Raw genomic sequence first — 16,065 nt, 5'->3', positions numbered from 1 at the left:
TGCTATAGTACTGATCAAATAGCATGAGACCCAAGTTAGGGAGAAAAAAAAAACAAAAAAACCTTCAGTAGTGTGTTTGTTTGGTTGGTTGTTGTTTGTTTAAAAAAAAAAAAAAAGACCTTCAGTCATTTTTAGAAGAACGGCCTTGAGACTATAAATGGTTATCTCCGGGTAAGAAGAGAAGGCAAAACATAGAGCGCCAGGCTGTCACTTTCAGTAAACCATACGCTTATTAACCAATGAAAATAAACTGAACATAAACTCTTTTCAGCCTTCGGCTTGTGCTATGTCAGATATAAAAGAAGTAAAATATATGATCAGCTAGCCTGGTACTTACAAAGCCACCAGGATTCCTTACAGTTCACTGCTTTTCTCTTCATCTAGTAACTTGTGCATATTTCCACCTACTTTCATTTGCTAGATAGCCATTTTTAATCCTCCTCCAGCTGTGTTTGTCTTCCTATATCACCTAATCTGTTAGGAACCGCTAGAAAAAGCAGAGCCACCCGTCCTACCTTTTTCCTCATGCATGACCTGGTTCTTCTCTAAACTGCCAACTTCATGGGACTATATGTTTCTGTTAATTGTCAAATCCTCTTGAAGAGTGGTTTGTGTGGCAGTCAAGAGACTTTCTCTCTCATAGTGTTGCTCAAATCTCTTCCCAGGTGGTAGCAAAACCAAAACAGAGCACCAGTGCCTAAGTGGCTTAGTCTCAAGATGGTACTTTGCAAGGATTTCTGGCTACAGACATCTCAAATCATGTTTCCTAATTCAGAGAAAAGCATTTCATTCTGAGTAGCACAACCTGGACTCATCGTTTCTACTCTTTTTATTAACGCCATAGTCACCTCATGCTCTCTTCAAGTATTTATATACTAGCTCTAAATCCTCAAAAGTTGTCATTTTTAAGCATGAAGCCACATTTAGTTCAAACTGCTCCTCTTTCCTCCTGGTTATTGCATATTTTATTCCGAAAATGACATAACTCTAAACACCTTTTTAAGCTTTGGGGATGATTTCTGATTAGCTCATGAAAGAGTAAGTAGTGCTTATGAAATTGGAGACATTTAAGGTATTTGAAGTTTGTGTTTCGAGGAGTTTGTTTGGTTGGTTTTAGTCATTGTAAATCCCATGTCTCTGCCATTGCCTCTTTTCATATTCCTCTTTGCAATGAATTCCAGTCTGGCCAGCTTTCCAAGATGTCATAACCATAAAGAACTTACACCTCTTAACTTCTTGAAGTCATTAGGATTTTGAACCTGACCTAGCTAATACAAGTGAAAGAGAAAATGTAAAGATCCACAAGATTGTGTATACATGTGCATTAACTGTATGTCTGACATGTGTTATCATTTATTCAAAAAATCTTTTGTGATGACAAGATGACACCCTAAACCTCACCTCATGTGTTCTCTGTAACATGCATACATACTAGCTCTTTTGTAATGCGCTGAAGTTAAAGTGGCTGGCAAAACTTTAACTTACATAGTGAAAAGCGAATTGCCCCCCCCCCCGATTTTAGTCCTAGAATTTGCACCGTAATTGAAAATGTAGGGAAGCTCCAGCAGCGTTGCTGTGCAGTCTCATAATTCAGTCCTGTCTTTGTCCCACCCCCTGAGGGTATGAGAACCCTATGGAACCTTTGGAAATTCTGCAGAATCTAAGCAGAACATGAAGGCTGTACCCACGTCATGAAGACATGCACTTAAACATACCCTCATGGCCATAAGTCATTCAAAACATGTGGTAGAATTTTACATTCTATGGAAAGTTCATTCAATCAATGAATGAGACTGAAAGAAAAATAAGTGCCTGTCTTCCAGGATTCAGGTTTCTACACAGCTGTTGAATAGTAGCAGTTAAATATTTCAGTGCTGAATTTATTCAGTGTCACTCTCCCACATACATTTGTTTCTTTCCAGTTTCCCTTAGAGTGTATTTGGATAGGAAAGGTTTGTTTTGGTTTTTTTTTTCCCCACTCCCAATCACAAAATATGTTGGCAGCCTCCTGATTTCACCAAACTGTTAGTTCTCTCAGCTAACATTCCTCTGTCATAAAGCACCGAAGTCATTAGCTCCCACTATACAAAGTGAATGTGGCATTTCTAAAGTCTACCTTACTCCCATAAGAGCTGAGTAAAAATTCAAAAGGTGTTCTTTAAGGTTCCTAAATGCCTAGATGATACAGCTCTTTCCAACATTACAGTGGTGTTTTGAGAGGATGAGGGTGAGGCAAAGTAAAAACTGGAATGTCTATTCCTTCTCAACCCCAAATATGGATGACAGAGGATGAGGGAGAAAAAAATAAGATGGGAGCTATTAAATGCTTTGTCGTCACTCAGAAGTGGGGAGAGATAAAAACTACCTAAAACCAGGAAGTGAAAACCAGAAACACCACTTGTCTGAATGGATATTTCCCTATGTTCTCTGCCCTCATTACTTCCTGTCCATCCTTCAGTTCCAGTTTCCAAATCTAGTACCAAACTCCTCATTAACTAAAACTGGGGGCAACATGGCAAAGATGCTTTGTTTCAACCTGATTAAATAAACATTTATTGAGCACTACTATGTGTCCTATTAACTGCACTCAGCTCTGGGTTGGGGGGGTGGGCAGTGAAGGACTGACTAGCACGAGCACATATGCAACCAACAGGCACTGGGAGAAATACTCCATGAATAAAGTGTTACGAGAGCACAGAGGAAGCAGTGCTTCATTCTGTTAAAGCCTTTCTAGAAATGAAGGTACCTGAACATTCATAGTTTTTTTTTTATTTTTTAAAAGATTGTATTTATTTATTTAGAGAGAGAGAGTGAGCATGAGCAGAGGAAGGGGCAGAGAGAGAGAGAGACTCTCAAGCAGACTGCACTGAGCTTAAAGCCCAGTTCTGGCGTTGATCTTACGACTCAGATCATGACCTGAGCTGAAATCAAGAATATCAAGAATCAAGAATCGGGCACATTAACCGACAGAGCCACCCAGGCTCCCCCACAATTTTCAATATAAATAAATGCTCTGGCACATGAGCACACTCAGATCACACTGGTTATTTACTATAGGTTGTTTATTTTCTGAAAGTTTGAGTGCTTCCATCCAATATTTAAAGACCTTGGAAAACTTAATAATAATTGTCACATAATAATATCAATATTTATCATTTATATAAGACAATAAAAATACAGTAATGAAGTGTTTCAGCAGATACCATATTCTCATTCACTAACTTAGGTCAGTTACCTTACATGTTGGTTGAAAATAATTACCCTAAATATCCCCTAACAATGTAATTAATTGAAGCATACATTAGCATTACATGTGTCTGACTTACAGAGTAGTGATGAATATAGAGCTAATAAGTAATAGGTACAGTTCTTCAGATAACTTAAAATAGGTCAAAATTGAATAAGAAAAATGCCATAGTAGAATTCTATAAGATTCCTGCCTGGGCTTCTGGGTGGCATAGTTAAGCATCCAACTCTTGGTTTTGGCTCAGGTGGTGATCTCAGGATCGTGAGATTGAGCCCCACATCAGCCTCTGCTCAGCACAGAGTCTGCTTGAGATTTTTCTCTTCTTCTCCCTTCGTCCCTCCTAATTGTGCACTCGCTCTCTCTCAAAATAAATAAATAGATCTGTAAAAAAAAAAAAAAAAAAGGAAAAATGATACATGCCAACGCTGATAGGACAAACTTACATTCCCAGGAAAAATGGCCAAAAGGTTCTTTTAGTCTTTGACAACCATCATGTCCACCCTCCCAGACATTAGTTCTCTCTTTTATTCCCCAATTCTTTCCTTCTTGCATTTAGATCCTAGAGTTTTCAGGCAATAGGCGCTTCTAGATATTTATAAAACACTTCAGCAATTTAACCACTAGTTGTAAGAGATTATATTTCTAGAATTCAGTATTTGGCAAATCTGAGACATAAAGTGTAAGTATGTTCCTGTAATCTAATAGAGTTTTTTAAAAGTGAATCTGAAATCATTATCTTCTCATTTAAGGAAAAGTAAACACATCGGAGATATGTTTAATGAAAATTAAATAAAATTGAGGTACCTGATGTAATGATTTGAAGTTCTCCAAGTTTAGTAATGATGTCAATCAATTCTTTTGCCCAGATAAACCTTTCTTTTTCTTTTTCTTTTTTTTTTTTTTAATTCTCAGGAGTAAAAATGGTTTAAAGAAGAGGAAACTGACTAAGTAAGTTTTTTTTTATTATTGAGATATAACTGACATACTACATTGTTTAAATCTAAAGTGTGCAATGTGTTGATTCCATACACTGATGTAATACAGTGTGATTCCCACCATAGCATTTAGCCAACACCCCGATCATGTCACATTAATTATTGTTTCATTTTGTGGTGAAAAATTTAAGATTAATCTTAGAAACTTTGAAGTATATAACACAGCAAGTTTTTATTATTTCTTTTAAAATATTTGATTTTAAGAAGTTCTTCATAAGATCTTAACTTTGCAAATTAAAATGCCTATCTTCTGTGTCTCTCATGAATAAATAAATAAAATCTTTTTAAAAAATTTAAAAATAAAATGCCTGTCTTCAAATAGAAGGGATGTTCAAGAAAGAGGCAAATGTAGGGGTGCCTGGCTGGCTCTGTCAAAGGAGCATGCGACTCTTGATGCCAGGGTCATGAGTTCAAGTCCCATTTTGGGTGTAAAGATTACTTAAATAAATAAAACTTTTTTTAAAAAGAAGCAAATGTATATTACAATAGCTAGACTATTATGTGTTGGCATGGATACACATATGGACGGCAGTGACCACTCAGAAAGTGTATCACAGAGAACAAGTCAGGAGTAAGGAAAATTGCCATCATATGAAAACTGAGAAAGAAGGCATTGTTAGGAGTTATAAAAAGTCTTGTAAAAAGAGGTCTGTCGTTCTAAATCTACAAAAATATCTAATAGCTACATCAAAGTTGTACAAAAACCTTTGCTATTTTATACTTTGAAATGCTGTGCTTGGTGCAGGGAAAGACTTTTACTCTATTTGATATTATAATAAGTACTTTGAGAAGTGCTGTCTCAGGAAATCTCTATAATAAATAGAAAAGAATAATTACTGTAGCTAGCCTATAGTTTCGCTTATCTACCGAACTGCGAAGTCATAAGAATTAAGATTCTGATGGGCGAAAATTACCCATCAGTTGATTTCAAAAGCCTAATTAGACTGTCACCTCCAGACATATAAAGAGTAGAGCATTTCCATACATAGAGTTCATCCTTGATACTTGCCAAGGATAAAATGTTGGTGAATTAATAGGAGGCGAATAAGAGTTCCAGCCAAATCTGTGGCATTCGTGCTAACGGAGGGCCTAATGCCCAAAAAATGTTGATGCAGAATATTTCTCTTTTTTTTTTGTAAGATTTGTTATTTATTTATTTATCAGAGACACAGGCAGAGGGGGAAGCAGGCTCCCCACGAGGAGCCCGATGCAGGACCCGATCCCCAGACTGGGATCACGCCCTGAGCCAAAGGCAGACGTTCAACCCTTGAGCCACCCAGGAGTCCCAGAATATTTCTGTTTAGCCTTGATGGGCATACAGATATTTTTCTCGGCACATACAGATAGCAATTTTTTTTTCCTAAATCTATTTCAAATCAGTCTGTGTTCCATTGACATGCATCATCTGATGGGGGAGAGATAAAGGCCATTAAACCAGAAGAGAGGTCCTGTCACCTGGGAAGAATGATCTGACAGCAACAGAAAGATTTTGTGGCCCCCAAATCGTGGTTGCATTGTTGGGTGAGGCAGAGAGGCATAGACTGGAGCACGTAGACAACCGGCTCTGTAGCCCAAGAAGGGAGACTTCTCTTGGACTTCCTCCTCTCCAGGCCTGGCAGAGAGGAGAAGGAGCAGGAGAAGCAGGACATGGACAGACGTCTGGGTAGAGCATAGGAATGGGAGAGCCTGTGCCCAAGCCACAGTGTCATGTCACGTCACATCAAACCAGCTTCCTCCTTCCTTCTTCTCATCTTCTTTCTGATCCTCCCTCCTTCTCTAAGAGCCAGTTCTTGAGGGGCTTCCCCCTACACATTTCCATTTGCTTCTTTCTCTTTACCCTTTCTCTTTCCTTCCCGAAGCCACCCTCCTGCCCCCCACCCCCTGCACCATATCTCCATGGCTCTTCTTTCCTATCTGTACCCATCTTCATTTCACCCCTCTTTTGCTCCACCTTCTCTTCTCCCTCTTCCACCTGAACCTTGGTCCTCTTGACCTCTGTTCCCTCCCAGTTTGCTTTTGCTCCTCCTCACCATCCTCCTCCTCTCCCTGATGTTCAGTCTTCTGTTTCCTGGCCCTTCCTCTGTCTCCCTTTACCTTTTGCTTTTTCTAACACAAAAATATTTTCTCAGCCTACCTTCCTATTTGAGCTTCTGTTCTCCTGATAACAGGATGAAAATTGGGATCATTAAATCAATGCGCTGCTCAAAGACAACAGCCAGAGAGTGCAGGTGCAGGTCTCATGGGGGTTCATTCTAGGATAGGAGCCCCCATGTTTAGCCTTTCTTTTAGAAGGATAGCAAGTTTGAAGGGGGAACAGCTTTTTTTTTTTTTAAGATTTTATTTATTTATTCATGAGAGACAGAGAGAGAGAGAGGCAGAGACACAGGCACAGGGAGAAGCAGGCTCCATGCAGGGAGCCCGATGTGGGACTCGATCCCGGGACTCCAGGATCACACCCTGGGCCGAAGGCAGGCGCTAAACCACTGAGCCACCCAGGCATCCCAGGGGGAACAGCTTTTAACCAGAAGTCGTTCTCCCTGTGTGCTAGTCAGCATTCTACGGCTGAGTCGCCACATGATCTCGGACTATTCACTTGACTGTCTTAGCTTTGGCCGTCTCACCTGAAGCATGGAGCTAATGTTGCCCATGTCTACCTCGGGGAGCAACCGTGCAATATAACATTTGCAAATATGTATGCACTGTGGTGTGTTGACACAAGACATTAATGCTATTAAGTAAAACCATTAGGGTTTAATTATAACTCTGGGAGGCGTAATACCCTTTAAAATGTCCCAAAATCTTACCATAATCAGTGAGATTGGCTAATGAACAACTTTAAACAATGACTATTAAGTACTATGCATTTGCTAATAGGACATCAGATCACAGGTAGAGGATATAAACTGAGTAATTTGCAACAAGACTAGGGAAAAGGCCAGCTGTGTGGATCCTGCCAAGGTGGAAGGGCTTGAATTAGATGACAGGGTACAGCATCCTGCAGAAGCTGAGGGAACACATTGGTATAGGAGGCTCTGGGAAGGATAGGCAGCTACAGAAAACTATAGGAAATAAAATATACCTCTTATTCACAAAAAGGAGGGAAGAGATAAGAACTTTGGCTATAGATACAGAAACATAAGCTCAGATGTGTTACCTGATTGTACCTTTGAACCATTTTGATACTTTTATAGATACACAAGCCTCTAAACATGGCTCTCTAAGAGGGAGGCCCTAGGAACTCTCTAGATATGTGCTTCATCACACTGACTCTGCCTCTGCTCTGAAGAGACAGTGTAGCTAGCAATACAGTGCCCTATAGTTGCAAAACGGTTTAAACTTATAAGATTCTTGGGCAGCCCGGGTGGCTCAGCGGTTTAGTGCTGTCTTCAGCCCAGGGTGTGATCCTGGAGACCTGGGATCGAGTGCCACATCGGGCTCCCTGCATGGAGCCTGCTTCTCCCTCTGCCTGTGTCTCTGCCTCTCTCTCTCTGTTTGTGTCTCTCGTGGATAAATAAATAAAATCTTTTTAAAAAAATAATAAACTTAAAAGGTTCTTTAACATACTGTGTGTCAACCTTGTAAGGTAAGTATGACCATAGTATTTTATAGATGCAAATGTTGAATCTCACAAGAGTTAGGTAAGTTTTCCACGATCATAGAGTAAGTAAAGTAAAACCATGTCTCAAACAGTTCTTCAGATGCCAATCCTTTGTTCTATCCCATAAATCAGTTTTCTAGAGACAATATGCATACATGTATATATGTAATATGTTATTGCTAGCATAAGAGCTGATTGAAAATCTAGAGATCTCTCCCATGTCAAGGAATGTAATATATAAGGCTCTCTCTTTAATCCCAACATCTTAGGGACTGGTAACTTAAACACACCAAAGCAAGATGAGTGCTTAACCTTGGAGAAGTAAAGTTTCTTTTTTCTCCAAGAAAATCGTTCATGTTCAAAAAGTGTGGCATGAAACAGTCAAAATATCTGTCAGCCAGATTTTTAAAACATACATTTTTTGTGTGTGTTTGATAAAGCCCAGTTCAACTGGATGACTTTGATGCCTACATCAAGGACATGGCCAAAGACTCTGACTATAAATTTTCTCTTCAATTTGAGGTGAGTGGACCAAGTATTCCCTACTTTCTATGGTAGATGAGGCATGGGACTTGGCAGATGGGCACTGGTGTCATTTCTCTGTTCACTGGGCTGTACTTGTCATCTGGTTCATGATGGTAATTGCACTAAGGGTGTCTCACCTGCTGGTTCAGACTGAGGACATCAACCCTTTGCAGGTCAGGGCTAGGGTGACACCGTGGGAGGAAAGGAGAACAGATGTGGGTAGCAGGGTGAACAAACACAGTTATAGGAGAAACCATCACTGAACATCAGTGCAATTGAGTGTGCAGAGGAAAGCAAGGCAGGGATTTAGGTGTGAAAGAGAATTTCATTTTCAGGGAATTTTTATTGTGTCTCTTATGTCACATAGGCCACAGTAAGGGTAGGTGGTGGTTGAAATGGGCTCCCTTTGTCTTCTGGGCACAAAAGAGCCTGGGCGGGCTGGGAAGGGGGTGGGGGTCCTTTTATAGCTGTCGGACTCCTGGTGTTCTGCTTCATATTTCTTTGTGAGGTCTCCTTTACTTTTCTTGGGGAAACTGGGAAGAGACCTACACATGATTAATGTGCAAGAAGGAAAAAAATGGCAACACCCCCTTTCTCTGAAGCACGCGTATTCTTTGGGTCCAAGACCACGTTTCAGAGTAGGTAGAAATGAGTCAGCCTTGGATCTCAGCAGTGTGAGGACTATAACTGGTCCTCAGGTGTTCTTCCCATATATTTCACAGCTCAGGACAGTCTGAGTGGCCTCATCCTTCAGGGTCCTACAGCAAGGCTCAGGTGGTCTGTGATTTAAGGAAACCCGGGAAAAGAAAAGATAAGGTGATAAATTTGGAAATGTTTTCTTAAATGTGTTTTGTGTGAAATGTCAGGTTGTTGAATGTAGCTGCTTTCCCCTCATTATACATATTCATTTCTTCTTTCCTCTCATCAGCTGATAGTCCCTCATATCTTAGGTCTGCAAGAAGCAGCGGAAGTCCTGGTGTGTATGTACTAAGAGGGAATTTAAGGATGAGAAGAGCTTTACACATAACCAAATACAAAGCCCCCTAACTACCATCCATGCCATCAGAAATTCAACAGAGAGCCTGGCTCAGTTATCCACTGCACACAAGTGTGCAAGAAGTTGTAGATGCTACACCAAATGCTATAGCTCAACTTTGGTATGAACTAGAGATCTATGGTAAGGATGGCATTTCAGGGAAGAAAAAAAAAAGAGGCTTTCTATAAGAACACATATGCCAAAACTCAGGAAAAAAAATAAATGTCTGGATAATTCTGATAATGGTGAGGAAAATTATGATGGGTATACACTTTCAAATTCATTGAAGCCTCCAGCTCTTAATTCCTACAAGATTCGTGTTACCTTGGCGACACAGCTAGCATCTGTGCCCTCCCTGGGAGGATTAGGAGTACCTCTCAGTTTATGCCATCAAACCTCAGTGTAATTATTACTCTGCTTCTGAAGTGCATCATTATAAAGAAAATTCAATGAGCCATCTTTTGGTAAAAAGAAAAGATGATTTTAGTTGTGAATGACACGCCATTCAAACTAGTTTAGATCAAAGAAAGGGAATTTGTTCAAAGGATGCTGAGATATCTAATCAAAGGAATCATATAACCAGAGCTAAACCAGAGGGAGGAAAGGGAGCAGTTCAGTCTTGGGAATGACTGGAACCAGAAGCCACACCTTGCACAGACTCCTTCTCCCTCCCCTCTCCCCCCCCCCACTGTCTTGGCTCTTTCTCTGCAAACCAACTTTTTTCGCACAGTGGAAAATACAGCCACCCACAACCCTTGAGTATCACATCCTATAGTTTCCACAGTTTCCAAAGGGAACTGTTGACTCTCCTTCTTATTCAGAACAGGAAGCTTACTAGAACCACTTAGCTAAACCAAAGGAGAGCATTATTCCCAGGAAAAGAAAGGGCACTGGAGAACCAAACAATTAGTGATCAGATCTTAGCTTCAGATGCTTCAAAAATGTGAAAAGTAGAATAATAAATTTTATGTGCTAAATGTTTAATTTATAATATGCTGAGAGCTTTTATCCATTCAATGTATAAATGAACACATTCAGGCTTATTCCATAAGAATTATAAAGGAGGTAGGAATGTACTAAAGTGGGAATCCAAAACCTTTTGTCCTCACTACCATTTTGCCATTACTTGATATTGAAAAAAAGCCATAATTCCTCATCACCCCAATTTGTTGATCCATTAAATGAGTAGGCCAAACTAAATCAATGGTTCCCAACTGGGCCAGTACCAAGTAGTCCCCTAGGGTGAGTTTGGGGGGGGTGTGAGGAGCATATTTGGTTCTCACAATGACTTAGGAAGAAACTACTCATGGTATTCCATAGAGAAAGGGACAGGGATGATGAATGTTCTGCTATGAGTGGGAGTCCCGCACAATAAAGAATTGACCCAGGCCAGTAGTATTCCATTGAAAGATACTGGACTAAATCTGGGACAAGGGTACATCCAAGCTTTCTGACTCACGTGTATTAGAATTCTCCAGAGAATCAGACCAATAGGAAATATATACATATAAACTCTAATACAATATAATATAGTAATATAATTCATCCATAAGTTCATTACATTATGTAATTACACAACTTTATAATTCTTATATAATTCTTATGTATATCCTATATATGATCATATAATAGAAGAAATATATATAGAAAGAGACAGACTTATTTTAAGAAACTGGCTCACACCATTGTGGGAGCTAGCAAGTTTGAAATCTGCAGGGCAGGCAGTGAACCGAGGGAAGAATTGAAGTTGCTGCTCAATCCAAAGCAGTCTGGAAGCAGAATTTCCCCCTCCTCAGGGCACTTCAATCTTTTCTCTTAGGGTCTTCAACTGATGGATGAGGCCCACCCATAGTTATGGAGAGTAATCTGCTTTCTCAAAGCCTACTAATTTAAATGTTAATCACATCCAAAAAAAAGACCAAGCACTATATAGCCTAAGCAAGTTGACACATAGAATTAACCATCACACCATAATTTAAAGGAGTGTTTAGTATCATTATTTATTCCAAAGCTTTTTTTTTCATATATCTTTGTTCTTAGAACATTGTTGATCATACATGTAATTTATCTGGTGCCAGAGATACTGCATCTCTGCTCTAGTGAGAAAATTCAAATGATTCTCTAGAAGTCTGCCTTAAATCACAGGCTCAGGCTCGGGCTCAGGCTCAGGCTCAGGCTGTATTTTTTGAGCTAACATTTGCCAGAGCAGTGACTCATTGATCTAACTCACTTCCTTTTTCAACCATCAGCCTTCAGGCACTGCCAGCCTCCAGCCCAACCTGCCTCCACCACCCCCATTTGGTGGTTCCATGTCAGGGCTCCTCATCTGTTTTCTTTTCTTTTTTTTTTTTTTAATTTTTATTTATTTATGATAGTCACACACACACCACACACACACACACAGAGACAGAGAGGCAGAGACACAGGCAGAGGGAGAAGCAGGCTCCATGCACCGGGAGCCCGACGTGGGATTCGATCCCGGGTCTCCAGGATCGCGCCCTGGGCCAAAGGCAGGCGCTAAACCACTGCGCCACCCAGAGGTCCCTCCTCATCTGTTTTCAAAGACTCATACCCATACCTGATTTTAGGACGCATGTCAGATCTTTCACGTGGCAGCCCTCAAGTTTTCCTGAAATTGATAATTAATCAAAACTTCTGGGGAGAAAAAGGTCCCCTGCTCTAATAGGAACCCAAGAGAGTATCAATTAAGGTGGCTGAATCAGCTGATCTAGCTAACTTCAGTAGCTGAACAGTTATTCGTTCTGTTTGTATGAATGCTTAATACTTGTATTCATTTTGATACTGACATTGAAAGATCCCACTCATCCTGAGAAATTACATCATTTGTAAGCATTATGCAAATTGAAACTAATGTCTGGATTTACATCTATTACCAATACAGCTATAAGTCATACAAGAAGCAATATGACTTGCTAATTTGCACTCACTAAATACATTCCTTATTCACCCAGCATTTGATTTTGGATCTGCTGGAAAGATTGATTATCCTGATGAAAATGTGCATCTTTCCTTAAGGAGGTTTGGGACTTAGGGATTAGTTCAATTCCTCATTTCATATGTCTCATATGGAAAGGTTTTGAAGAGCCAAACTTTAGAGCTCGAAATTTGAGAGCCCACGAGACATGCCATATATTGTTCATTCTGCCATTAATTTCTATGTTTTATATTTGTTTGCTCAGGATGCTAGTGAAAGCCCTCAACCATCTTTGTTGAGAAACGTGGTTGCAAAGGGAAAAGCAAACTGCATCACTTGCCATGTAGTTTATGAGAGATGAGCTTTGATTTCAGATAGTAACTCCCATTTGCAGCTGTTCCAGTCCAGTTCGCTGGAGACTTACCTGCAGTCTTTGAAATAAGGCACCTCAGACCCTCTCCAACAGTCCTGACTCCAGGAGTCTTGCTTGATTCCCAGACCTGAGTTTTCCTTCCTCTTGTTCCTCATCTTCTAAGTTTGGTCTCTGTTTCCAAGTGCCAGTGCTAGCCATCTGTCCAGGGGCTAGAATGGTGCCCCTAAATCCTACCCTAGTGCCCAGGGCCCTGCTAACTACTGCTAGACTTTCCTGAGGTTGGCATCCTTCTGCAGTCCTCCATCACCACCCCCAGATGCCCATGACTGCTGCACCCCATTCTTCCTTTAGAGTATCTGTCATAGGTGGCATCATGTCCCCCAAAAGACATGTTCAAGCTCCCGCCACTCAGGACCTCAGAATATAACCTTATTTGGAAACTCAGTCATTGCATATTTGGTTAAGCTGAGGTCATACTGGAGTGGTGGGCTCTTAGTCTGGCTAGGGTTGCAGCGGAAACACAGTTGTGTGAAGACACAGAGACAACAGGGAGAATGCCATGTGGTGACGAAGGCAGAGATTGGAGTCAAACAGCTGCAAGTAAAGGAATAACCAAGATTGCCAGCAAACCATCAGATGCTGGGAAGAGTCAGGAAGGTTGCCCTCATATTCCTCTATAAGTGACAGAGGTCAGAAGTCTCCACTGACACCTCAATTCTAGATATATAGCCTCCAGAACTATAGGACAATGAACTTCTGTTGCTCGAAGCCACACAGCTTGTGGTACTTTGTTATGGCAACCCTCAAAAATGAGTACAAAGCCTCACTAAATACCTTGTTCTAAATCCTGTCTCCTTTTGTGTTCGCCTGAAAACTAGCCAGACCTTGCCCAGTTCCACCGAGCCTTCTACTTGGCACAGGTGGCACCACTGCTGTCAACCCCACTGATGACTCCTCATTTGCTCTGTAGTCTACTAATTGAACTCCCCTGACTCAGATGAGTTAGCACTTGAGTGACACTAGAGTGAGAATACAGTTTGTGCCCTTCTCAGATTACTGTGCATGTTAATGGACTGAAGGTGCCCTCTCCAAATTGATATGTCGAAGAGATGGAGGCTTGGGAAGGAAAGCAGAGTTAGACAAAAAAGGGTCATGTGAGCACACAGCGAGACGATGGTCACGTGCAGGCCAGGAGAAGCCCCAGAATGAAACGAATGAAATCCACCTCGTCAGCCCCTTGATCTTAGACAACTCAGCCTCCAGAACTGTGAGAGACACATTTCCATTGTTTAAGGCATCTGGTCTACGGCATCTTGCAATGCCAGCCTGAACAGACTAACACAGCGCATATGTTGCATGCTTCAAACACAGCCAACCCAACGTAGACTGCCATTGGGCTTTGGTGACTGTGTCAGCTTCTTAGGGCTGCCATAACAAATCCCCACAGTCTTGGTGACTTAAAACAACAGAAATTCTTCCTCTCGTAATTCTAGAGGCTGGAAGTCCAAAACCAAAGTGTTATCAGGGCCATGTTTCCTTTGAACGCTCTAGGGGAAAAACCCTTCTTTGCTTCTTCCAGCTTCTGGAGGCTCCAGGCGCTCTTTGGCTTTACTGCTGCCTGATTCCAATCTCTCTGTCATTAAACAGCCTTCTCCTCTCTCTTAGAAGGACATTTGTTCCTAGTTACAAGACCCACTCAGATAATACATAATAATCGCATCCGATGATCCATAACTTAATTATATCTGCGCAGCAGCTTTTTAAATAAGGCCACGTTCACGGGTTCTGGGGGTTAGAATGTGGACATATCTTTTGGGGAGTCACGACTCAACCCACTATGGATGAACTACATGGCCCAGAGAAAAAACACCCAGTGATAAATCTTAACAGAAACAGAACTGGCAATGGAAAATGCAAAAATGATTTATGTCGGTTTCAGGCCATCACCTCGTACTTTGCCTTTATGAAGATTTAAGCCTCTGGAGTTTCCATATGGTCGGAAAGAGAATAACTGCAGAGCTACTGAACTGGAAACTTAGTATTTGATTTTCCACTTAGTGACAGACTAAATTACAAAAGATTGTGAGGCATTTTGTGTATACCCTCTGTTCCTGATTTGCTGAGGTTCAGCTTTGGCAATTTACATTTACAGTGTTCAGCCAATTAAACCTCTCTTATCAACTAAGGGCATTTACAGCAGGGAGGCAACATACAATTAAAGTTCTATCAGTTAGTCGGCTTCCATATGTGCTCCAGCTCTCAATTCCAATCTGTTTCCACACTTCTCTTTTGTATCTGAGGCTTCTTCCTGTGGCTCACCAGTCTGTCCCCAAAGCGGGGGATTTGCAGGGAAAGTTGTTGGTCTGTTAGGACAAATGGCAGAGGAGGGAGATCGCATCCAGGCAAAGCAAAACAAAGGATCCTAACAGGAGTATTCCACAGTCATTTTCAATAGTGCTGTATTAATATTTGTTAAGTTTAATCATTCTGTTGTATTGCATGATATGTGGCTGGGAGATGGAAATATTGATAGCCTTATCTTACCGATAACTAAACTGATGTTACCAAGAGTTGAACTACTTTTCCAAGACCCTACAGTTAATGAGTGGTACACCCAAATCAGCCAGATGTTTTGACAAACTATCTCTAAAGACACCCTCTAAAGGAAGTAGACTTCCAAAATATTTTAAGCAATGGAAGCATCATTTAAAATTAGTTTATAGCTGCCAGGAAGAACTAACCTAAAAATAACACTGATTTGGTTGAAGTTTGCCAAAAATAAATTTTGTTACTGCTAAGAACAACAGAGTCAGTCTTTGAAAACCTTTTAAAATGGAAGAACCTCTTATAAAGTGACAGTGACAAGCTTCTGGTTAAAGGCATTTAGTAAGCAAGGATTTTGCCTGAGGCAGAACAACTCACTTTGTGAATTGAGGATTAAAGGCAGTATAGTTTGTCTTTAAAGTTGACATCAACTTGAGCCCCAAGAGCCTGAGATCTTGTGATTTCAAAAAGCCCAAAGTATTGCAGGATGAAAGGAGAGAAATCTAAATGATTCAGGTTGGCCCGTCCATCCATGCTGACCACAGCTTTGCATCCCAGTACCAGTAAGCGCATTGTGCTGGCAAGAAACTTCTATGTGGAAGCAGTGAAGACCCAAGAACTCAGTCTCTTTAAAGCATATGCTTTGCAAAGAACACTGAAATACCCAGACAGAAAGGCCAAGAAAGAGATATGCCTGTTCAGTCTCTCAAAACATCACCAATGTCTCCAAACCCTTTGAAAAGTCTTTCAAAGACGCTCCCAAACTCTTCCCCAAGATACGATGTATTCTTCCCATGGATGATTTACAGCAA

The 16,065-nt window shown here is 40.8% G+C and overlaps 1 protein-coding gene across 3 annotated transcripts in view; it reads left to right on the top strand.

Annotated features, from left to right (window-relative positions):
- Positions 1–16,065, top strand: part of PTPRO (protein tyrosine phosphatase receptor type O) — a 241,875-nt gene that overhangs the window by 206,069 nt on the left and 19,741 nt on the right. For all 3 annotated transcript variants that reach the window (XM_035706991.2, XM_025455202.3, XM_025455201.3), the window contains 2 exons: positions 4,160–4,195; positions 8,281–8,362. In XM_035706991.2, the coding sequence (XP_035562884.2) occupies positions 4,160–4,195; positions 8,281–8,362 (118 nt within the window). The remainder of the gene's footprint in view (positions 1–4,159; positions 4,196–8,280; positions 8,363–16,065) is intronic.

Source organism: Canis lupus, chromosome 27 (assembly GCF_003254725.2).
Source record: "Canis lupus dingo isolate Sandy chromosome 27, ASM325472v2, whole genome shotgun sequence".
NCBI classification, from domain to species: Eukaryota; Metazoa; Chordata; class Mammalia; order Carnivora; family Canidae; genus Canis; species Canis lupus.
The sequence above is the reverse complement of the archived record's forward strand: the minus strand, read 5'-3'. Positions and strand labels throughout refer to the sequence as shown.